At 35.3% G+C, this 24,881-nt stretch overlaps 1 protein-coding gene across 2 annotated transcripts; it reads right to left on the minus strand.

Annotated features, from left to right (window-relative positions):
- Positions 1 to 2,093: 2,093 nt before the first annotated feature.
- Positions 2,094 to 23,950, minus strand: LOC127839666 (TRPL translocation defect protein 14-like). Of its 2 annotated transcripts, XR_008030363.1 has the most exons (12): positions 23,722 to 23,950; positions 22,869 to 22,974; positions 17,876 to 17,913; positions 14,834 to 14,962; positions 13,153 to 13,352; positions 11,964 to 12,041; positions 11,299 to 11,394; positions 10,373 to 10,469; positions 6,645 to 6,736; positions 4,787 to 4,902; positions 2,838 to 3,725; positions 2,094 to 2,693 (listed from the first exon to the last, which is right to left on the minus strand). XR_008030363.1 is itself a non-coding variant. In XM_052368051.1 (11 exons), exons 1-11 carry the CDS (start codon positions 23,876 to 23,878, stop codon positions 3,500 to 3,502), a joined length of 1,335 nt encoding a protein of 444 aa, XP_052224011.1. In that variant the 5' UTR covers positions 23,879 to 23,950; the 3' UTR covers positions 2,094 to 3,499. The 2 variants fall into 2 exon arrangements, 1 of the variants encoding a protein (XP_052224011.1); XM_052368051.1 differs by having other exon boundaries at positions 2,094 to 3,725.
- Between the last annotated feature and the right edge of the window lie 931 nt (positions 23,951 to 24,881).

Below are 24,881 nucleotides of genomic sequence, written 5' to 3' on the forward strand. Positions count from 1 at the left end.
CAATGAAAAACAGTCAGATAAAACAGCACACGAAACAACCAATGTCAATGAAATAGCAAATGATAAAACAAAATGAGAAAACTCGTATGTTCCGTTTAAAAATAATGCCTAAGGCAATTTAACTTGTACATTTATTATACCATCTTCATGAATAGCAAAATCAATGGTATATATTTTAACGTAATTTGTCATGATTTCGGATATAAATTTTCGAACACTTTTTCCCCATTTAAATCCGGACCGATTGATGTTGCGGGAAAATATGATCCCTGCGGACAACGTAGACCACGCCATGACATAAGCTCTTCAGGCCTTCGGCCAGTAGAGCTAAAAACAACATAGATTTCATTGATAGACTGGCTAACATCAAAATGTGATATGCAAACACTTGGGCATAAATTGTTATATAACATGCATGGAATAGTTTTTTGAGAACCTATTAATATTTTGTATCACACATGTTTGGCATTAGTTTTACTTTAAATGCACTTGAGCACCTCCGGAAACGCGATATGCTGTGAGAAGTTGGATATGCTAGGAGAAGTTGCCGATAGGTTTCGATGAATGTCGGTAGGTTAAGTAAATCCAGTTCTATAATTGTTAAAAGGCATTTTTGAATTAAAATATATTTTGGTATATGCAAAGGAGGTATTACCATGTATTTTAGAAAAATCCTGGTTATTATTATTCAGGATTTATTGAAATATCGCTATTTAAAGTCGAGGATGCTGGGATTTGTCCTATATTTAGCACTTTATTTACAAATTTCTTTAAAGGTATGCCAGTGAAAAAGTTTTTGCACAGACAAATATATTAACCAATGTCCCCAAGTAACATATCCGCCAGGGTAAATTCTTAATAAAATTTGTATTGGTGGAGAAATTCGACTTAACATTCAATCGGATGAAAACTGTTGGGAAATGATTGGATGAAAAATGTGGACTTTATTGCGTAAACAAGCCTTATTTCACAATTTTCTCAATTTCAAGGCGAGATAATTCTGGACTTTTTTCTCTGATGTAACCCATTTTCAATAAGGTTCGAGTCCTCATTAATATAAAGACACTGAACAAGTTTGAAAAGAATCGGATGAAAACTCTGGACTTTATCGCGTAAACAAGAAAAAGTCTAACGCACGCACACACTGACGGACGACGGAAACCACGTCATGACATAAGCTCTTCAGGCCTTTGGCCAGTAGAGCTAAAAACAACATAGCTTTCATTGCTAGACTGGCTAACATCAAAATGTGATATGCAAACACTTGGGCATAAATTGTTATATAACATGCATGGAATAGTTTTTTGAGAACCTATTAATATTTTGTATCACACATGTTTGGCATTAGTTTTACTTTAAATGCACTTGAGCACCTCCGGAAACGCCATATGCTGTGAGAAGTTGGATATGCTAGGAGAAGTTGCTGATAGATTTCGATGAATTTCGGTAGGTTAAGTAAATCCATTTCTATAATTGTTTAAAGGCATTTTTGAATTAAAATATATTTTGGTGTATGCAAAGGAGGTATTACCATGTATGTTAGAATAATCCTGGTTATTATTATTCAGAATTTATTGAAATATGGCTATTTAAAGTCGACGATGCTGGGATTTGTCCTATATTAAGCACTTTATTTACAAATTTCTTTAAAGGTATGCCAGTGAAAAAAAATTGCACAGACAATTATATTAACCAATGTCCCCAAGTATCATATCCGCCAGGGTAAATTCTAAATAAAATTTGTATTGGTGGAGAAATTCGACTTTACATTCAACATGTTGATGAAAAAATAATCTGACCCGGTGCAGTGCCAAAGATGTCAAGATATGACAGGAGTGCAGTTCATTTATATACTTAAAAGCTCGCTATATACCTCCTTTGCATATACCTGGATTTACTAACGGTGAGTCTTACCCTACCGAAATTCAGCAAAATATATTGAAACTTTTTTCAAGCACGTCCAACTTTTCACATCATAACGGATTTCCAGGGGTGAGGATCGTAAGTTAACAATTAATATTGTCAGGCAAGCTTAGTGTTCATAAATGTAGGTTTTATACTTTAATGACCTGATATAATTAATAAGAATTCACTCCAGTAGTAAAACTATTTAATGTAATAAAATGTAGCCTCACGACACAATGAAAACATAATGTAGCACACATAAAAATCTGAACACAACTTTAAACAAATCAAAATGGATTTAGGAGCATACATGTATATTTGTCAAAGGGAGAATTATATTTATTATAGGAACACATTCACATCTTTAGTATCAATACACATTTTAAATGCAGAACACAGTGACTTAGAAATTGTACAGGTTATTCAAGACATCGAACACTATTAAGTCTCGTAAATAGTAATGTTAATATTATAACTTAATATATAAAAGCATGCATGTTTGATAAATGAATGCATCAATATCATGTCATATTACCAGAAGTAAATTTTAGGTATGTAAAACAGAACATACTCAAAAGAGTATTGTTCATAATTCTATGAGACGACGCAAATTCACAATTGTCAATTTTGTTTACACCGGACTGCACTAGCTAATGTGCAACACAAGTATCGTTGAAAACGATGGATGCTCCCCTTGTTTGACCTTGAGAAAATCTATTATTAGCCTCGGTGACCTTGACCCCAGTGACCTCGAACCTCATCAAAAGGTAGAGGTCCATGCAAGGTACCTACATGCCAAATATGTAAAATATCGGTTGAAATATTGAAGGCGCTATGAGAAACTAATATAAGTGTGATGGAAAATCTATTATTAGCCTGGGTGAGCTTAACCCCAGTGACCTTATCAAAAGGTAGAGGTCCATGCAAGGAACCTACATACCAAATATGTAAGAGATCGGTAAGATATTGAAGGCGCTATGAGAAACTGTACAAAAAAGTGACGGAAGGAAGGAAGTACTGAAGGACAATATGGCAACTATATGCTCCCCAAAATATGCATTCAGGCCTTGTTTACCCATATCAAGGCTCAGTGACATTTTGCACATCACACCCAGGACATAATATACCCTATATCACACCCAGGACATAATATACCCTATATCACACCCAGGACATAATATACCCTATATAACACCCAGGACATAATATACCCTATATCTGGGTTCACTAAGCTTCAAATGCTGCCTTTCTAAACACAACACTCAGAATAATAACACTTATTGGCAACTTCCTGAGAAATGTTGCCCCAGTATTATGCTTATACATTAAGTATTATGCTTATACATTAAATGAGGTCAATTACTTAAAACAGACATGCAACACATATACTGTAAATTCATTTTTATTCGTGGGCCATTGATTTTTAATTATTTGTGGTTTAGCTGATCCACAGAGTCAACAAAAACACATGGGGAAAATCACAAATGCAAATTCCCATTTGTTTTTAAATTCTGAAATCAACAAATGTTCAGTCCACGAGTCTTTTTAAAACCACTAAATTCATCCCAAAGAATCTAACCGATGTTACAGTATATCAATGATTATCCATAATGTCAGTTGAGATATCACTGCAGCCCTCGGTTGAGCACAGATCCTTGGCCTTGCTGGGTGAGTTTGGCAGGTCATCCTTCACAGAGAGGTTCCACATAGAAAACTTTGGGTCGTCTGTGACCTCTGAAACGATGTCCAGAAAGTCGGGCAGCGCTATCTCATCAGACGACTTGGTTGTGTATGTCTCCAGCAAGATAAGACCCTGACATCTGCACAGCAAGATCAGGAATGTGTTAGGTACAGACAATTTATGCTTCATGGAGCTAAAACAAATTTCTTCTTCTCTTGTGTAATTTTTAAATGTTATTAATAAATATCAAGTATTCAATAATAATGTGGTCCGTATTGACTTTGAACAAAGGGATTAAAAGCCACAGAGTATAATATATAAATAAGAAAACTTACTTGCACATCCATGTTTCTTTTAAAAAGAATTAAATTATTTAGCTCCATTAATTACTCAAATCAAAATACAATGAACATGAACAATAATATATATATATTTTACTCCTCAATTTTAAATGAACTATTTCTTATTAATTTTTGAGTAGCAAATAAATATTTTAATCAGACAGTGAAAGCTTGTTTTTTGTTTTATATTGCTGTTAACCCCACAACAAAGTACAAATAGGAAATCAGCATTTACTAAGGCATTCATGCAAGGATGTAAAACATGAGGCCACATGTAGACATCCAAGCGAAAGTACTGGTTCCAGGATGCAGGATCATGTGACTTTGTTGGGATCCCAATTAAACGTTAATGGATGTAAACACAACAGTCAGTGGTGCTTTTTTTTTCAAATAACTTTTTAATGCAATTTTTCTAAGACTTTAAACCAGTGCATAAAAGACAGATTTGTATGCTGCTTATGGCAATCTACAATACATCGGAATTTACTTTATTTAATAAGCCTGTGTTCTTGTTAAAAAATTAGATCAATACTACACTGTTATGCTTCACGCAACATGAAATTTTGTCACCAATTTCTTCTTTAAGAAATTGGCAAAAACTGCAAGAATATCCGTCTTTTATGCATTTAAGATTTATGCAAATGTATTTCAATAACTTATCTAAGACTTACTTGTCTGATTGTAGCTCCATATAGACATCCATCTGATAGTACTGCTTCTATGTAAGACTTACTTGTCTGATTGTGGCTCCATATAGACATCCATCTGATATAGAACTGGTTCTATGTAAGACTTACTTGACTGATTGTGGCTCCATATAGACATCCATCTGATAGTACTGGTTCTGTCTAAGACTTACTTGTCTGATTGTGGCTCCATATAGACATCCATCTGATAGTACTGGTTCTGCCAGAGAAAGCACCGTCGCTGCTTTGTGACACTTTCATGCTGCTCATCACGCTGGTTCAACAAAAGCTGTAAACATTGATGAAATGATAATGTTATTATTTTTAACAACTAACAGGAGATGTGTTTGTCAGAAACACAATGCCCCCTATTGCGCCACTTTGAAATAATAATAAAAAAATACCTTTGACATTTGACCATGAAGGATGGCCTTGACCTTGAACTTCCACCACTCAAAATGTGCAGCTTCATGAGAAAACCACTTCGAAAAAAAAAAAAAAAAATTTTTTTTGACATTTGACCTTGAAGGATGACCTTGACTTTGAACTACTACCACTCAAAATGTGCAGCTTCATGAGAATGACGCTTTGATTTTTTAATATTTTTTATTACCTTTGACCTTGAAGGATGACCTTGACCTTCAACTTCCACCACTCAAAATGTGCAGCTTCATGAGATACACATGCATGCCAAATATCAAGCTGCTATCTTCAATATTAAAAAGTTATGGCCAATGTTAAAGTTTTCGGACGGACAGACGCCATATATTTGACATTTGACCTTGAAGGATGACCTTGACCTTCACCTTTCACCACTAAAAATGTTCAGCTCCATGAGATACACATGCATGCCAAATATCAAGTTGCTATCTTCAATAGTGAAAAAGTTATGGCCAATGTTAAAGTTTTTGGACGGACGGACAGACGCCATTTATTACACATTTGACCTTGAAGGATGACCTTCACGTTTCACCACTCAAAATGTGCAGCTTCATGAGATGCACATGCATGCCAAATATCAAGTTGCTATCTTCAATATTGAAAAAGTTATGGCCAATGTTTAAGTTTTCGGACGGACAGACACCATATTTTTGACCTTGAAGGATGACCTTGACCTTCACCGTTCACCACTCAAAATGTTCAGCTCCATGAGATACACATGCATGCCAAATATCAAGTTGCTATCTTCAATAGTGAAAAAGTTTTGGCCAATGTTAAAGTTTTTTTCGGACGGACAGACAGACTGACTGACATACTGACGGACAGTTCAACTGCTATATGCCACCCTACCAGGGGCATAAAAATATATACAATGTTGTTGTTTATAATTAGGTATAGTATCAACATTTCCATTTCTATTCTCAATATTTCTGTGAATGTTTAAACAATTGTAATTTGTAGCACAAATTTTAATAGCGCCGACCACATGATTTTTAAACTAAGCTAAATGGTTATGTTCTATATGCAAATACCTTTAAAAATGCTTTCTATATCTACATAATTTGCATCTCTGAATATCATCATCATGTGACTTAGGTAATAGACCATCTTAGACTAACTGTATCAGTACATATCTACCATTTAAGTCAAGAAACCTAGATTATTATAATGACAATAGTTTTGCTAGGAATCAAGAGGCAAATACACACCTAACTAAAGGGAAGATAACTTAATGCTAGACTTAAAGGGCAGACCAATGCATGCCTAACTAAAGGGGTAGAAAACTACATAGTAAACTTAAAGCAAAGACAACTAAATGCCAGACTAACAGGGCAGACAACTACATTCCAAGCTAAAAGGGCAGAATGCTACTAGCCAAATTTGAAGAGCAACAACTAATAGCCTTACTTAAAGGGCAGACATCTACAGGACAAACTTCAGTATTTGAGTATTGGAGTATTTTGAAGGCACCCAACCATACTCCAGGGTACTTCTGAGTATATTATCCGTACCGCAGGTAAATTTTTTTAAATAATTTGGGTACTTATGAGTAAAACCTGAGCGGACAAGGACCAATCGAGCATTACTTACCGTATAATCCTTGCTGTTGATGGCCATACGCAACTCGACGCTTTGTTTGTTGATCTCTGGTCGCCGTATTGTGTGGGTGTATGTCCAAGTACCTACATGTAGAACAAGATGCCCATGCCATCATACACTCCACAAGTCAACAGTAGTCAACCCATTTTATTTAAAATCAATCACAAACTATAAGCCCATCTAGAGCAAGTCACCATACTGACCAATATGTTGAGACACTGCATGCCATAAAGTTAACCAATGTGTAAAAATAATCATCAAAGTTGAAAAAGGCATAACTTAAGCAATAATTTTAGTAGGATGATACAATTGCACATGCACAATTTATGTCCCAACATACAATGTACAACTTCATACCATGAGAAACAAAGCGGAACTTCATATAATAATTCATTTACATGTGTTAATTTGTTAATGTTTTTACCACTTTTTACATGGTATCTGTTTACAGTAGTTGTTCGTTTCCTGCTTGGAATACCCATAAGTCCAAATGGTAAGTATGTTCAACTTGAAATTAACACTGTAGACAGTTTTGAAACAGGAAAGATGAATTTGTTGTGTCCCAAACTTTTATTTTAAGCATACCTCACCACCATGAAAGTGAAATGAATAAAAACAAGATGTGTTCGTGAAACACTAGGTTCCCCCCCATATTTGACCTTGGACCTTGAAGAATGACCTAGACCTTTCACCACTCAAAATGTGCAGCTTCATGAGATACACATGCATGCCAAATATCAAGTTGCTATCTTCAATATTGCAAAAGTTATGGCCAATGTTAAAGTTAAACGCAAACAAACCAACAGACAGGGCTAAAACAATATGTCCCCTAGTATAGACTGGGGGACATAACAAGAGCACTGCATAACGGGTGTCACGCTCGGCTGCGGATGCAGTTTTGAATAAATGAAAGCTTGTCAGAATAATTTTTTTTAGAGGTCACAGTGACCTTGACCTTTGACCTAGTGACCCAAAAATGGGTGTGGCATGTAGAACTCATCAAGGTGCAGCCAAATATGAAGTTTCAAAGTTGTAGGTTGAAGAACTTTGATTTGAGACCCAATGTTCAAAACCTTAACAAAATGTTAAGGTTTTAGCACGACGCGGACGTTGGACGACACGACGAGCTGGCTATGACAATACCTCGGGTTTTCTCCGAAAACAGCCAAGAAAACAGCTTAAAATTAGTATAGTAAAAAGTGGCAATTTAAATAAATAAAATACTGTAAATGATGCCTAAATACAATAACAATAATAGTAGCTTGCTTGCCTAAAAAAATAAGTATGACATGGGAATTAGTAAAATCAATAGCTTCAGAGAAATAAATTTTGTTTATGGATGGGTGCAAATCCCTTGAAGTATGGTAAAATCTTGACAAAGTAAGATATATTTAATCAAAATGTGTATTATTTTACCTCAGTAAGGTCCTAGCGACCTTGAGTTTTACATGTGAAACAAAGCCAGATAAAGAAGAACAATTGTATAAAGCTATCACCGAACTCCTTGATTCTAAGTGAAGTAATGGCTAAATTATGAATAAGTCGTTAAATTTGTAATCTTTGACCTCAATGTGTGACCTTAACTTTACCTCTAGGGTTATTGGGTCTTGCATGTGTCTCAACCCTATATATTTTAGAACCATGATGTATGGAAGAAGCCTAGCAAAGTAAAGCATATTTAATCAAAATGTGTAATATTTGACCTCAATGTTTGACCTTGAACTTGATCCTTGAGACTAACATGTGACACACAACAAGACAAAGGAGAACAATAATAGAATACTATTTCAGAAACCTGTGATGCTACATGTAAGTGAAGAAATTGATTCATTATTAAAACTTCATAAATGTGTGATCTTTGACCTTAACAAAGGACCTCGACCTTGCCTCTAGGGTTATAAGTCTTGCATGTGACTTGATTCAGGACAACTGTGGTTTCATTGCTGTAGCTAAATGTTATTGGAGAATTAGATAAAAACAGAATAAAAAACATATACAACAAGACTATTGTCAAGCAATATAAGTCCCCTACCGGCTCCACCATTGTCAGAAATTCCAGATTTTTTTTATATATTTGTTTCCATAGCAACCAACATTTTTTATTTAGGAACAAAATGAAATGACATGCATAATGTCCATATTGCCATCTATCCATGTTTCAAGTTTAATGAAAAAATATTATGAACTTTAAAAGTTATCGCAGGATCCAGAAAATCACCATTTTCAGCAGTATGTCTAGTCTATTTGTTGCCATAGCAACCAGAATTTTTTACGTCGGAACGAAATGAAATGACGTGCATAATGTCCATATTGCCATCTATCCATGTTTCAAGTTTCATGACAAAATATTAAGAACTTTAATATCGCAGGATCCAGAAAAACCACCATTTTCAGCAGTATTTCTAGTCTATTTGTTGCCATAGCAACCATAATTTGTGACGTAGGAACGAAATGAAATGACGTGCATAATGTCCATATTGCCATCTATCCGTGTTCCAAGTTTCATGAAAAATATTAAGAACTTTTAAAGTTATCGCAGGATCCAGAAAAGTGTGACGGACGGACGGAGACAAAACCATAGGTCCCCTCCGGTGAAACCAATAGGGGACTAAAAACATACCATATAAAAAGGGTATTTTAAGTTCAAAAGGACCGTAACACCTTTATTGAAAATGGTTTGCAACAGAATTTTATGTGCATCAACTTCATATCATCTTTTCCACAAATGCACATATACCAAGTTTCAATGAACTGGGCCAAAATAGTTTCGAGATAGGGCACCAGACAGACGAACAACCCCAAAACAATACCCCTCTTCCTATGGCAGGTATAAACTAGACATCATCTAGATACAACATCTGACCAAGTTTGGAAAAGATCGGATAAACAACTTGAATTAGAGAGCTTTATACTTAACTTAATACGGACCGACGACCGGCCGACAAGCTCACTCCTATACACCCTCTAAACTTCGTTTGTGGGGTATAATTAGTGTTAAAGGGACTGTCAACCACGACGACGAAGAAAAGAAAAGTTCTAAAATAGCGTATTTTTTTACAATTATTAGTTTATATTGATTAAAATATCACGACTGGTATATTACATTACTTGAAAAAAGTTGTTAAGTTTTCATATTTTCAGTATATTCGGTAATAAATTTTACTGGGTATGTCTACCAGGTAACTACCAGTTAACTATAAATAACCCCAGTAGATTGATCATCATCGTCACGTGGTAAACCCAGGAATGCAAATTGTGAATGCGTAGTGAACTGTATATATTTTATATACATGTATAAAATGATAAATCTACTTGCGTTATTTATAGTGTGTATATCGTTATGTCACATATTTTCGCGATGAACTTTTCAATTTCACATCACGAAATTTTATTACCGAATATACTGACAATATGAACTTTTTTCAAGTAATGTAATAAACCAGTCGTAAAATTTTAATCAATGCAAACTAATAATTGCAAAAAAATACGGTATTTTAGAACTTTTTTTTTTTGTGATTCGTGGTTGACAGTCCCTTTAAGCTATAAATAATGCCTAAAAAGGCTACAAAACATCTTTAGGAAAAATGGATGAAATCTATTGAGCCTAGAAAGTTTCTGCTCTAAAAAATAAAGTGGTCAAAAGATATAAGCAAACTTAAATACTATCTTTAATATAGGGGTATAAGTGATTGTGTGTGGGCACAGTGGATCTCCCTTACCTCCCTGCCCTCTCTTACGAAGCCTTGCCTGCATCTTTCGGCTTGGCGTCACAAGGTAATCATGGATAACTGTGAAATCTTGGAATGCAGGGAACTTCTGAAATCAGACACGAAAGGGAAACAATTAAACATCCATTTGGGTCTTGATAAAGGGGTTTAATGCATGTTCGTAAAGTATCCTCCCAGATTAGCCTGTGCAGTCTGCACAGGCTAATCAGGGCCACACATTCCGCCTTAAATAGATTTTTACTACGAAAAAACTTTCTTATAACAGAAAATATCATAAAAGTGTATAGTGTTGTCCCTGATAAGCCAGTGCAGACTGCAGTTGAGGAAAATTAACCTTTCAAGTTATTTTAACATTTGGCAGACAATGTGGCTTCTTAAGTATTCAACAGGTTTCCATTCAACCACATAAGGAAAACTGACAAATCTCAAATCTGTGTTGTTCAATGCACTGAAATCATTGTGAACTAGGTCAAAATATCATCAGAACAAAATGTTTGGAGCAAGTTTTGTAATGATAGACAAAAAATTTACTTCTTGAGTGTTTAAACGATTACACAACAACCATATAAGGAAAACTGCCCTGCCTCTCCAACAAACTGAAACCTATCTAACTTGAAATCATTAGAAAAAATATTTGTATTCTGGTTGGCCGATAAAAAGGCTACTACTCAATGTTTGTTTTTTACCACGATGACCCAGTTCTGAACTGGTATGGATACTTTCAAGACAAGTTTTTAGACCAAGTTTCATTGAAACTGGGAAATTAATCTTGAAAAGGTAAATGTTGATACACAACAGACTAAAACAACGGAATTAAGGCAATACCAAAATCTTAACATAATCAGATTGATCTCAGGCAAACTTTAAAAGATGTTTCAAACATGAGGTTAGATATATGTTGATGCAAGGTCACTCACGGATTCCTCTGGCATGCTGCGTACAAGGAACTTGCGTTTCCTTGTGTTGGAGTGCAGACGGTCCCCGGTGTCAATGCCAAGCCGCTTGCATACAACCTGCCAGGTAATAAATGACATACAATTTGCAAACAGGCAACATGGCAAGTGGGTTTGAATCAGGGATGGCAATACCATTTGAAAGTTCCATTGAATGAGGATTACTCTGAGATAACTGGTCTTAATGTATGTGCATAAAGTGTCCTCCAACATTAGGCTCTGCAGTCCTCCCTGGCTAATCAGGGATCACACTGTCCGCTTAATGGAATTTTTTATTTAAAGGAAGTCACTTTGAAACAAAAATCCAGTTAAGGCTGAAAGAGTCATCCCTGATAACACTGCAGACTGCACATTTGTGACCAAGATTTCAGCTTGAACCAGGTATTACTCAAGAAGGACATGAAAACCAAGTTTCATCAAGATTTTGACAACACTGTTGCCACTAGTGGCTACAATAGTTTTCTAAGAATGGACCTGCTGGCCTTGTATTTGCAGGCATGTGACCCAACTTTGTACCGTACAGACTGCACATGCTAATCACCAAAAGACTTTAAAAGCCCAGTTTTCCAACTAAGAACAAGGCTTTGACTTTGACTGCATTTGAAAACAACCAGTGTAACCCAACTTACGTTGATAAGTCGGATGATTTTCTCCTCAAAGTCTGTGCTGTTGTCAATTACATCATAGTATGGGTGCCCTACCCAGGCCTGTAATCAGTAATGAATGGGCTAACAACATGGGCCAACAAAATGGGCTAGCAACATGGGCCAACAAAATGGGATAACAACATGGGCAAACAAAATGGGATAACACAAATCTCAGCAACAAGGGACATAATTGTCACAAAACCAGGTTCTCAATTTGAACAAAAAAACACTTCAAAATGTGCATAGTTACGGATTGTTCCTAGTTACCCCCCTTGTGTCAAATTTAATCTATTTTTAGTCGTGGCGACCTTTATTTCGACCGAATCATAAACTCCCGACAATATATGCCAGGGCACTTGGTGACAATCATTTTGTGAAAGTTTTTTTATTTTTTATTTTTGTTAACCACATTTACATGTATATAGCGCCCTTTTCATACTCGAGATGTGCGTTCAAAGGCGCTTTACAGTTTTTTACCTGATCACTGGGTCATAAGTCGTCCGTTAACATCTTGGCGCAGTATGCAGCCACGGCACATTGGCTTATTTCCCTCACAAGTACCCATTAATACACCTAGGTGGAGAGGAGCAGTTGTGGGATAAATTTCTTGCTCAAGGAAATTCCAGCGGTCAGGGCGGGATTCGAACCCGGGACCTCTCGATCCCTAAGCCAGTGTCCTACCTTTAGACCACTGCTCCCACAAGTTGCATTGAAATCCGTTGAGAATTGAAGGAGTTGCGTAAGGAAGAATTGTTTCGCCCGCCCATCCGCCCGCCAACATTCACCAATCTAATAACCAGTTTTTTCCTTCGGAAAACTTGATTAACCAATTTTTTCCTTCGAAAAATCTTGTTCAAAATTATAACTTTACTCAGAAAAAATACATAAATGTGCTTTATGTATTGCATTTTGTCAATAGTTTACAAGACTATTGCAGTTGATTTTATGCTCTGTTAAGTTAACTACAAGGTTCTACAATTGGCAGATGCCATCATGACTTTCCTCCGTTGAAATATCTTGCATAACTATGAAATCTTGAAAACTGTCTACAAGACAGACAAATGCAAAATATAATTGTGTTTAGTAGTCATATCACCTCAAAGTGTTAAGAAATGAATGTTCAATGTGTTAAGAATACATACATGAAAACAGTAGCAGGTGTACCATCTACCTGTGCGGTAATTTTGTCAAGTGTTTTTGCAAAGTCGATGTCTTCATGCCGGGTCTTGTGCCCAGCACATGTGTAGAACTCCTCAGCCCCAAGCGCAGCGGACACCATGTGTATCACCTGGTTATACCGGTTGTCACGGATATCCACCTCGTTCCAATTGTTTTCTCTACGCATCTTCTCCCAGTCCCCAGGGTCTAAATCTGCATAAGACAAGAAGATATTTGTACAGCTCTCTCTAGGTCAGCATTTTGTTTCATTTTCGATATCACGCTTTCCATCTAGACTGGTTTTTTGTTTAGAAGAGACTCCATTTAAGCCAAAACTTCAATCAAAGCGCAAAGTACATGTATCTTCCCTGATTAGCCTGTGTGGACTGCACAGGCTAATTTTGCATGACACTATATGAGCATGCCAAATTTGCCTGTTTTACCAAATGAGGCTCATATATTTGAGATATTGAACAAATCAAGATTCAAGGTGAATTAGGCATACATGTATTATTGTGACATTATCTCGTATCATAGTTTATTCCTGTCTAGTACATCATATTTCCATACATGTTTCTAAAAAATAAGAAAAACAAAAGGTAATGACATGCAAATAAGGTTATAGGAAAGGTTAAAGTATTCAATGCAGAACCCAGACCTTATCCATACTACATGTAGATGAGTACCGGGGTATTATTCAATATACAATACAGAACTTAACATGTCCCTAACTAGGAGAGTTGTATTCAATACAGAACTTTACATGTCCCTAACTAGGGGAGTAGCATTCAATACAGAACTTTAGGGGAGTAGTATTCAATACAGAACTTTACATGTCCCTAACTAGGGGAGTAGTATTCAATACAGAACTTTACATGTCCCTAACTAGGGGATGTCCCTAACTAGGGGAGTAGTATTCAATACAGAACTTTACATGTCCCTAACTAGGGGAGTAGTATTCAATACAGAACTTTTTATGTCCCTAACAAGTTCAGTGGAATTCAATACAGAACTCAGAACCAACCCTAACCAAGAATTATTATACCTACAACAGAGAGCATATAAAAGTTACAATGGACTTACAGGTGCAATATATGTTGACCAGTACAAAGCAAAAATGAAAATGTTAAAACAAATCAGAGTTATTATTTAAATTGCATAATATAATCACTTCAGGAAATAAATGGAGAAATATTATATGAAAACTAGGTTAGCCTGTGCAGATTACATAGCCTAGTTAGGGACTGCCTATAATTGATTTTGGCTAAATATAGACCTCCTTTCAACAAAAAATACATCAAAAGCAGAAAGAGTCATCACAGACTAGCCTCAGCGGACAGCACAAGGTTAATCTGGGACTATTCTTTACACACATTGCATTTAGCCCAATTCTTGCAAAAAGAGCCATATGTTGTGTCTTGTTCTGATAAAACTGAGCATAATACATGTGCGTAAAGTGTCGTCCCAGATTAGCCTGTGCAGTCCGCACAGGCTAATCAGGGACGACACTTTCCGCCTAAACTTGATTTTCCGTAAGGAGGGACTTCCTTGAAACTCAAAATACCATTAAAGCGTTAAGTGTTGTCCCTGATTAGCCTGTGCGCACTGCACAGGCTTATCTGGTATGACACTTAACGCACATTCATTATGCCCAGTTTTCTCAGAACACGACTCTATTGATGATTGCTACTTACACGCTGAGCCATCCATAATGCCTCTGTCACAGATTACCAGACAGTTCTTCTGACACGAATGTGCAAGGTCAAAGTACGTGTTCTCAATTTGCATCATGCTCTTGATCAGGTTCTCTTGGAACTTGTAAGCTGTAAGAAGATAATTGATTAGAGATGCCTTCTGGAAAAACAGGGCTTAATGTATATTAAATGTTGTACCAGAATAGGCTCTGCAGTGTGCACAGGCTTATCTTAGACAACACTCTCCTCTTTTATGGAAGTTTTCATTTGAAGAAAGTCTCTTCTAAACAAAAATCCAGCCTAACAGGAAAGTGTTATTTCTCATTTGCCTGTGAGGACTGCACAGGCTGATCCAGCCTAACAGGAAAGTGTTATTTCTCATTTGCCTGTGAGGACTGCACAGGCTGATCTGGGAGGATACTTTACACATGCATTAAACCCCTTATTTCCAAAGACTGAACTCAGGTAGATTAGACTAATGTCAACCTAAACACTTTTTGTTACAAATGTTTTCTTTTATTCCTATTTTCGTATGCCAGTATTGTTTTGACAGTTACTTTTAAGTGTAATGAAATCTTTAAATAAAGCCTAAATCAAACTGTAATCTTATATAATCAAATTATGTTAGCATTGTTTAGGTCCTAGAAGAGGAGGGCCACATTACTTACAGCTCATGACAAGCTAAAGTTTTTAATTAAAAACAGCAAACAAGTCTATGATATTTACATTACATGTATATTTATTCACTCAACTTAAAATGTAACTTCATACATTGTCACCAATATGGCTTTAGACAACATGCGTCCAATCAATTGTTATCATTAATCAGTGGCATTTTTAAGTTGTTTTTTTTCAGGAGATATTTTTGATAACCTTTAACAGGGACCAATTCAAACAAATACTTGTTTGTATAGGCCCATGCAGTAAATTTGCAATCTTGATTTTCCAATTTAAGACGACAACGCCATCTTGGAAAACAAATTGCATACTCTTCAATATGGAAAGATACTTAGAATGTATATATTTATCTATGTGCTATGACAGAAGCACTATATTTGATTCAAGGTATGGAAAGTACATGTAGATCTAAAATGTAAGTTTGATCGGTACTATGAAAACTTGAAGAAATTTTATGTTTGTATATTTTATATCCAATTTTGTTCACATTATTGATGATTTGTCTCACACATTTTGTGTGCAACTTGAACAATTTGTTTTAAACAATTGTGAAAATAAGACAATTTTGCAGCCTCATCAGAATATAGATTTAATTAATATTACTGTAATGTACCAGGCTTTTTCCGCCCTATGCCACGGGTTCGAAATTCGGCCCCATTCCCAATGCAAATCTGGTTGTTTTTTTCCCAAGTGAAAAAAAAAATTCCCAATTCCAAAAATATATGAGTTAACCTGATCCAGTGTAGAAAATAGAAAGTATTGCATAATTAATAATTTGTTGCCTTGAATTTGTTTTAAAAAACTGTAAAATATGTTAATGATTATTTAAGACTTTCCTTATTTTCCTCAAAATCCGGCCCTTCGCGCGATTTTTTCACCTAAAAAAAGGTCAGGCCTTTTCTTCAAATATAGATTAAAAAACCTGCACTTATTACACATGTTCATAATATTTTGTAAAATTTTATTAATAAGTTATCAAAATAGTCGTTATTTACCAGTTAACGGCGTCTTTGAAATATAAGAAACACTTTTTTACATGTGATAATTTTTCCCAATTGAGCCAATTTTGCGATTATTTTTTTTCCCAAAATGGGGGTTTTCACGACGCAATATTCCCAAAATTCCAGTGTGGCGTTTTCCCAAAATGGAGCGGAAAAAGCCTGTGTACATGTATGAAGAATGTTTTGTTCTGAGTACCAACTTTGTATGTGTACACATCACAAAGAGCACAGTGGTGATCCAAAAGATTGGTAAAATGTTAAGCTAAACCTAGCTATACCATCCACTCCTAATGTCAGCTATCTCTAACAAAACACTCTTCAGTATGAAGTTACCACAACAATTGAATGTCAAACACCACAAACACAGCCCCTTAAAGCAACTGTTCGGGGAAATCCACTTATATAACAAAAGCAACTTTTTACTATTCCATAATTCAAAAAAAAAATCTTTTTGATATGAAAATTTACAATTGGAACAAATAAATTCACAAATATTGCCATTTAATGATCAATTCTGTGATACAAGTTATCAAAGAACAACAGTTACAGATGAAGGCTCTGTTGTTGAATGTGAATGCAAATCTTGTTACCGGGGTACCGGTAATACACATATTGGCATAAATTCACTCTGTGCCAATTGTGTTAAAATGTTTATATTGCACAACCAGGGATACTGATAGAAACTTACTTTTGACAGTTGGTGGCCAAGCTGAGCAACTATCTTTAGAGTTTAGTACTTTGGTTGGCTGGGAGAAGGATAAAACACAGAATCAAGTACATGTACACCTCATTATGTAATACTGAATTTTAAGAAAAGAAAATCAGACAACTATATAAAATTGCTGGCATGACTCAAGACCTATAGCCCTTAAATGATTCAAAATCTTTATTTTAAAATAAGCAAACCGGTCTTGCAAACCACTTATTTTTATTTGTGAAAAACTGTGTTTTTAATCATGTACAAATCTTACAATTCTGACAAAAAAACATGCTTTTTTCACAAATGACCAGAATAGGGAATATTGACAATTATTGATGAAAAAATCCTTGACAGTTAAAAAAAAGTTGTGAATAGGGAATTATTTTTTTTACCATTGGGAAAAATGGTCTCATTGGGAATGGTGTCGTTTTATGGTACCAACTTTATACAAAGGAAAAACGCTGTAAAATAGCATTTTTCTTTCTAAAAAAGACAATTCTCCTGAAACGAAAAAAAATCGATAAAAGCAGATATTGTTGTAACTAAAATGGACTGCACAGGCTAATCTGGGATGACATTAAACACACATACATTCAGCCCAGCTTTGCTATAACAAGGATTTAACAAATGAATAGAGAACACATGCAACCTTGTCTTATTTACCTTCATCTTTTGACAACTCTGTAAACTTTACACCCCCACTGAAAATAAACACAAAAGTTGCAATTGAACTAGGTTTTCATCAAAAACAGAGTTACAAACATACATGTAGTTACTCATCTGCAGATATCATGCAAGACTTGAATAAAGTCTATACTTGCAATCCATCTTTTAACTTAACCATAAAATCGTGTAATGACAGCAATAAATTGTATACATTGTTACAATACATTTTGAAACAAGATGTGTTTGTGAAACACAATGTCCCCCTATATGACGTTTGACCTGAAGGATGACATAGAGCTTCACCACTCAAAATGTGCAGCTCCATGAGATACACATGCATTTCAAATATAAAATTGCTAGCTTCAATATTGCAGAAGTGACATTACATGAGCAATTTTGACCCATATATTTGACCTTGACCTTTCACCACTCAAAATGTGCAGCTCCATGAGATACACATGCATGCCAAATATCAAGTTGCTATCTTCAATATTGCAAAAGTATTCATAAAATAAGCGACTTGGGCCACATATATTTGACCTCTGACCTTGAAGGATGACCTTGACCTTGACCTCTCACCACGCAAAATGTGCAGCTCCATGAGATACACATGCATGCCAAATATCAAGTTGCTATCTTCAATATTGCAAAAGTATTCATAAAATAAGCGATTTGGGCCACATATAATTGACCTCTGACCTTGAAGGATGACCTTGACCTTGACCTTTCACACTCAAAATGTGCAGCTCCATGAGATACACATGCATGCCAAATATCAAGTTGCTATCTTCAATATTGCAAAAGTATTCATAAAATGAGCGATTTTGGCCACATATATTTGACCTCTGACCTTGAAGGATGACCTTGACCTTGACCTTTCACCACTCAAAATGTGCAGCTCCATGAGATACACATGCATGCCAAATATCAAGTTGCTATATTCAATATAGCAAAAGTTATTGCAAAATGTTAAAGTTGGCGCAAACAGACCAACCAACCAACAGACCAACCAACAGACAGGGCAAAAACAGTATGTCCCCCACTACTATAGTGGGGGACATAAAAAGTAGAACAACAAAGCCATCAGGATCAACCATTAGGCCAAAAAAAATTATTAAAATGATTTTCGGATTTTTTTTCTAAAAGTGTCGGGTAGGAGGACAGGAAAAAAAAAAAGATGGGTTACCAAATATGCACTCATTTAAAAAATGTTATGGTATGAAGTTCTTTTTACTAAGCAACCACAGTGATTTTTTTCAAACATGTTGATGAGCAAAATGATCATAATCAGACTGTAGGCCTTGATGTGCAGTTTTTAAATTAGTTTGAATTTTAAAAATATCTTAACTAGTTCAAAAGTTTAATACTGACAAAATTGAAAAAAAAATGTTTCAGATATGCAAATTTTTGTTGTAGTTATGAATATGATATTTTTGAGGTAACAGTAATACTGAACATTTACCATCCTCAAAAATACCTATACATTATATGCATCTTTTGATGATTTAAAAACCTGAAAATTATAAAGTGTTGCAATGCAAAACCATTTAAAACTTTGGAGAAATTTGTTGTTGTCGTTATATTTTGTGATACTACGAAATTTGCTTATATATAGTATAAAATTCATCACTCATTGGATGAGCACGGATGGCCGAGTGGTCAAAGCGATAGATTTTTACTCCAGGGGCAGTGGTTCGAGCCCAGTTGAGGGTTACTTTTTTTTCTTTCTTTATTTTATTCTTCTTTTTTACAAGAGCTTTTTAGATCCAATGTTCACATTTATCATTATAAAGCATTAAATGATTTGTTCTTATCAGGTATTGTTCTTTTACAAGAAATGCTGCAACATTCTCAAAGCAAATTTCATGATGATTAGGCAAAAAAGGGGACTTCTTTATTCTTAACTAGGTTTCACAATACAGTGTCTGAATTGGGGAAATTTGAGGCAGTTTGATTTAAATTGGGAAATAAGTATTGTTGTTGTTTTGCTAAAAAATGCTGCAAAATTGAGAATAAATGTGTTTTCAGATTTATATTTACTAAGGTTGAACTTATATAGTTGGATGGGAGATGAACAAAATGTTATTAAAGATCTAAAAAAAAAATAATTGGGAAACCTGCAATTGGGAATGTGTAGGTCACATTTGGGAAAAATTAATACATGTACATGTATTCTTTTTACCATTGAAAATGAGGTCGAATACTGGATCAGATTATGAATGAAAAAAAACTGCAATTCATACATACACAAACAAGACCTGTGTACCTGAAACACAATGCCTGCTGCCGCGCTTTGCAATCCCAAGCAGCTATTTTAGAGAAAAATGTTAAGTTGCTCCATAACTCCATAACTTTGCAAAAAAATCAATAGGGCCACAATTAAAATATTGTTGGTTTGCCCTTTACCGACCCTAAATTTTACAGGTGGGTAGGTAGGTAGGAAAATTATTTTATTTTATTTGAGAAATTATATTTTTAATACACTAATAGTCTATGAATATTTAAAACACTTTTATTAAAGCACTGTTGCAGTGTACGAAGCCCTATGTAGCTTAACATTATCTTGTTTGCTGTTTCTTGCATATATTAATATCAAATGCATGCTTGTGTGTTATTTATTACATCAAATATTTGTTCATTATATGATTTTAATTGCTCAAATGCATTTGTAATTATTTAACAGCCAGACAGCTTTTATTTTTAACTTAAACCTTTCCCTTAAATTGGGCTTAATTAGCATGCAACAAGCATTGAAGGAGTGTAGAAAGACAGCCCAAAGCCTTAAATGGAAAAATTCAGACGTGGCGAAAGACCATCACATTTTACAGGCCAGACTTGCCTACCAGGAGAAACAATTCACAGGCCTGTTGAAGTTTTTACAGGCCTCAATTTTAAGTGTTTGACCGGTTAGTGCATAGTCTCAGCATGGAAAAGAAAATTCATAAAAGTGCAAACTGAACATTATTATAAAGCATTATTTCTTCTTGAATGCTCTGAGCTTTTATGAGTACATACGTACAGCTCAGAGGGTCAATAGCTGGGAGTTGTATTATTGCAACTAACATAAGCATGAAAACTTGATTTGGGGAAATAAATTCTGGATCTGGATAGGTACGTTGCAGGACCTTTCGGTGTAGGCGCAACGGGGGAGAGGGTGGTTAGTCCCACTGTAGGACAGTGGGTGTTAGTTTCAGTTTGTGGATATACTAACGCTTTAAACATATATACTTGAGTGTTGTCGATGTATTTAGCTAAGAGACATTAATAAATTAAATAAGTTTACCTTTACATATCCATTTCACTAACATGCCATTACAGTAAACTGTTCAGTGTGGCAAACATAATAAAGCAGAATATGCACATGAATCTGATTAAACACAGATCCACTTGCATAAATCATGTTTGTCTTTTATTTTGCATTTTCGACAAAAAAAATCCTGTAACTGTTAGATGTATTTTTCTTTGCGAGTAGACTGCATTCCAATTTTCAAACACTTCATCACTTGTTCTGTGACATTCAGTTCATACATTTGCAAAAAAAAGAGAGTTTTATTTGTATCTAAAACCTATGCTCAATCGTAGAATGACACGCTCTTTTCATTAATCGATACTTATTATATGATGTCCGTCGTAAATTCGATAGTTATTTGTTCTCGCTGAGCATCGTTATTTCTTTTAATTGTCGGCCATCTTGGATCACGTTAACAACATGTGTACAACGAACGTAAACTCGTATATGTCCGACTACTTTCGCGAACCAATGGTTAAGTATGATGTCGTTCGGCTATTTTCACGGAACACCGCTGATCGCGATGCTGGTTATAGACGCTTGCATTACTGTCTATTCTGGGGCGTTTGAAATTCCAACCATCGGAGCGACCTAGATCGGTCAGGGGCGATAATAATAGACAGGGATATAAATACGCGCATGAATAAATATTGCTTTCGGCTCTTTTGTCATCGTCGAAAAAAACGAAAATAAAAAAAATAAGTTTTCAGAAATCGCAATAAAATTTTTTGGGTCGGGGGGTAAAAAGTGGGTCGGTCGGTAAAGGGCAAACAAACTCAATTTTAATTTAGGCCTAGTCCGGAACAAAACTCACACTTCATCTGTAGGTCATGTAGCTAGACACACATACCAAAAATCAGCTCCATATCTGACAGAACTGCGAAAACAAATCCCGATAACAGTTATTTAGAGAAAATTTCTAAGCACAAGGCCCATTACTTCACCAAAGATCAATGGACTGAAAGACCGACAAACCGACTAAACAGCAATCACAATGACCCCTTACAAACCTCATTTGCGGAGGTAATATATAATAAAATATAATAAGAAATTCTGACAGTTAAAATCCAATATTCTACTCAACTAAATAAATATGAAGACCAACATGTTTTTCTCTTCAACAATAAACCGTGATTGAATAAAAAAATGTACAACCATTTACATTTGTCTGCATAAATTTGTGTTCTTTTCAAAACAAGACTTTTTCATTGATAAATAAATATGTGGATTTCTGATTTTGGAAAACAAGGAATTTGTATCAGTAATTGTCCAATGTGTTTGTGTTGAAATAATTTGTATCAGCCATTGCCCAATGTGTTTCAGTCATTATCGTCCAATGTGTTTGTGTTGAAATAATTTATATCAGTCATTATTGTCAAATTTGTTTGTGTTGAAATAATTTGTATCAGTCATTGTCCAATGTGTTTCAGTCATTATTGTCCAATGTGTTTGTGTTAAAATAATTTGTATCTGTCATTATTGTCAAATGTGTTTGTGTTGAAATAGTTTGTATCAGTAATTGTCCAATGTGTTTGTGTTGAAATCATTTGTATCCGTCATTATCGTCCAATGTGTTTGTGTTGATTAATTTATCAGGTAAGCCCACAAAATCAACGCAAACAAGTGTCATACTAATATTAATGATTTGTGTAGCATAACAACACTAATTTTGGACAGAGATGTAAGGCCAAGCTTGCCGACCTCATGAGGACCAGTGCTGTCTCCTGTGCCCTGTACACCTTCCAACCAAGCGTCTCAAAGAATGTGCACAGCCTTGTCTGACCCGTCGTCTTGCCTCCACATGGCCCTGCAGAACATCAATGACCATCAATGAAAATCAATACTTCAGATGTGTGTCCAAATAGTTGATATTATTATGTCATCAAAGTCCTTAAAGAAAATATTTCAATTAAATTTCAAAATTGATTATTCTTTTATCTTAGAGAAAACATTTTCAAAACTGCTATTCTTGATTTTAACTAAAATATTTTCAAGGAAATATGCATGTTGCCAATGACCATGTTTTTGTGGACTTGCAACTTTTGTGTTTTAGACAGTTTGTGCTTTAGACAGGTAAACATTTATAAGTTTGTGTGTTCCCAAGCCGCTTCGCAGAGGTCATAAAATTGTGCACCTTTGAACAATAGACAGCGCATTGCAACTATCAGCATTGACCCTTTGGGTTATAAAGCTGAGAGTTAAATTATTGCAATTACATTAAGCGGTTGCCTAACATTTAACCCCAACGATAAGACTATTGATTAAATTATTTGGAATATGTCAGATAATATTTCTTATTTCCAAGGACTTGCAATAATCCAACTCTCAGCTGTATTGGCCCTCCGGATCGCTGCACGTATGAACTCCTAAAAGCTTAAAGCATTCAATAACATCTACCCCAAGGACTAGCTGAAATAATTCGCGTTCAGAATAAATCCAAGAGTCTGCCAAAGCAAAAATCATCAAAAGACTCTATGGCGGCAATTTATATTGACTATCCCAAGGACATGGTCATCATCTTTTACTAGTTTTAGTTGTATAAACAAAGACTCACCTCCTGTTAGTACGACCTTGTAAACTTTGTTTTTATTGTCACCGATGTCCTGCGACATTCTAAATTTTCGTTTTACAGCCGCAGTACGAAATGTCACGGTAACAGTACAACGTGGTTTACACAACACATGGCGAAGCTGCAACCATGCCAAATTCATTAATTTGACCTTATTTCTAACACTCTCTACAAAAACTCTTCGCGTCGGTAACCTCCCCTGCAATGTAGATTTCATTTAAAACGGCCCACAGATAGGCCTAAACGGTCACTCTCCTGTAAGGTTTCAATTTAAATGATAATATAGAACGAAAACCCTAATGGGAGCCTGATAAACGGTATCAAAACTCGTTAAAATCGTCATAAGTCGTTAAACGGCCAAAAAAAGGTCAAAAGGGCCATACAATTTTCGGATATTGAATGAATGGTTACACTTGGTTAAAAGCCTTGCAAACAGTACGGCTCCCATGTCTCTGATCGTGCCATTCTTTAGAACTGAATGCCTTAGACTTTCCTTCTTCCCCTCTGCTATACGTTTGTGGACCTAGCACATTGTCACTGTTTACAGATTGGAGGTCTACCAAGGGGCTTACAGAAATACTAAACACACTGAACAATCAACATGTGAAAATAGCCAACATTGACCAGTCGCTATGTGCGAAAAAATCCCTTAGTGGGACCCGTACATTTTCGAAAGAAGTTGGACGTTAAAACGATCACACATATGGATTAAACGGCCACAAATATGGTTCTAACAGCAACACATACAGTTTGGTTAAACTTTCACCACTGGTAAAATGGCCGACAAAAGTAGTCTTTACAGAGGGATTTAATGATTTAGAGGGACTTTAATTATGTTTACATGTTTGTTTTTTTTAAATATGGAATTCTGTAGGTTGTCTTAACTTGACAGATTTAAAGAGTTTTTATAACAAAAGAATCAGTGAGCTCACGTATTACACCATTAATAAAATAAGTGATTTTATATGAATAACATCATAAAAAATTAGTGAGCTGAAGTATAATAGCATTAAAGAAAAAAAAGTGAGCTGAAGTATAATAGCATTAAAAAACTAGTGAGCTGAAGTATAATAGCATTAAAGAAAAAAACTAATGAGCTGAAGTATAATAGCATTAAAGAAAAAAACTAGTGAGCTGAAGTATAA

This window comes from Dreissena polymorpha, chromosome 1 (assembly GCF_020536995.1).
Source record: "Dreissena polymorpha isolate Duluth1 chromosome 1, UMN_Dpol_1.0, whole genome shotgun sequence".
NCBI lineage: Eukaryota > Metazoa > Mollusca > Bivalvia > Myida > Dreissenidae > Dreissena > Dreissena polymorpha.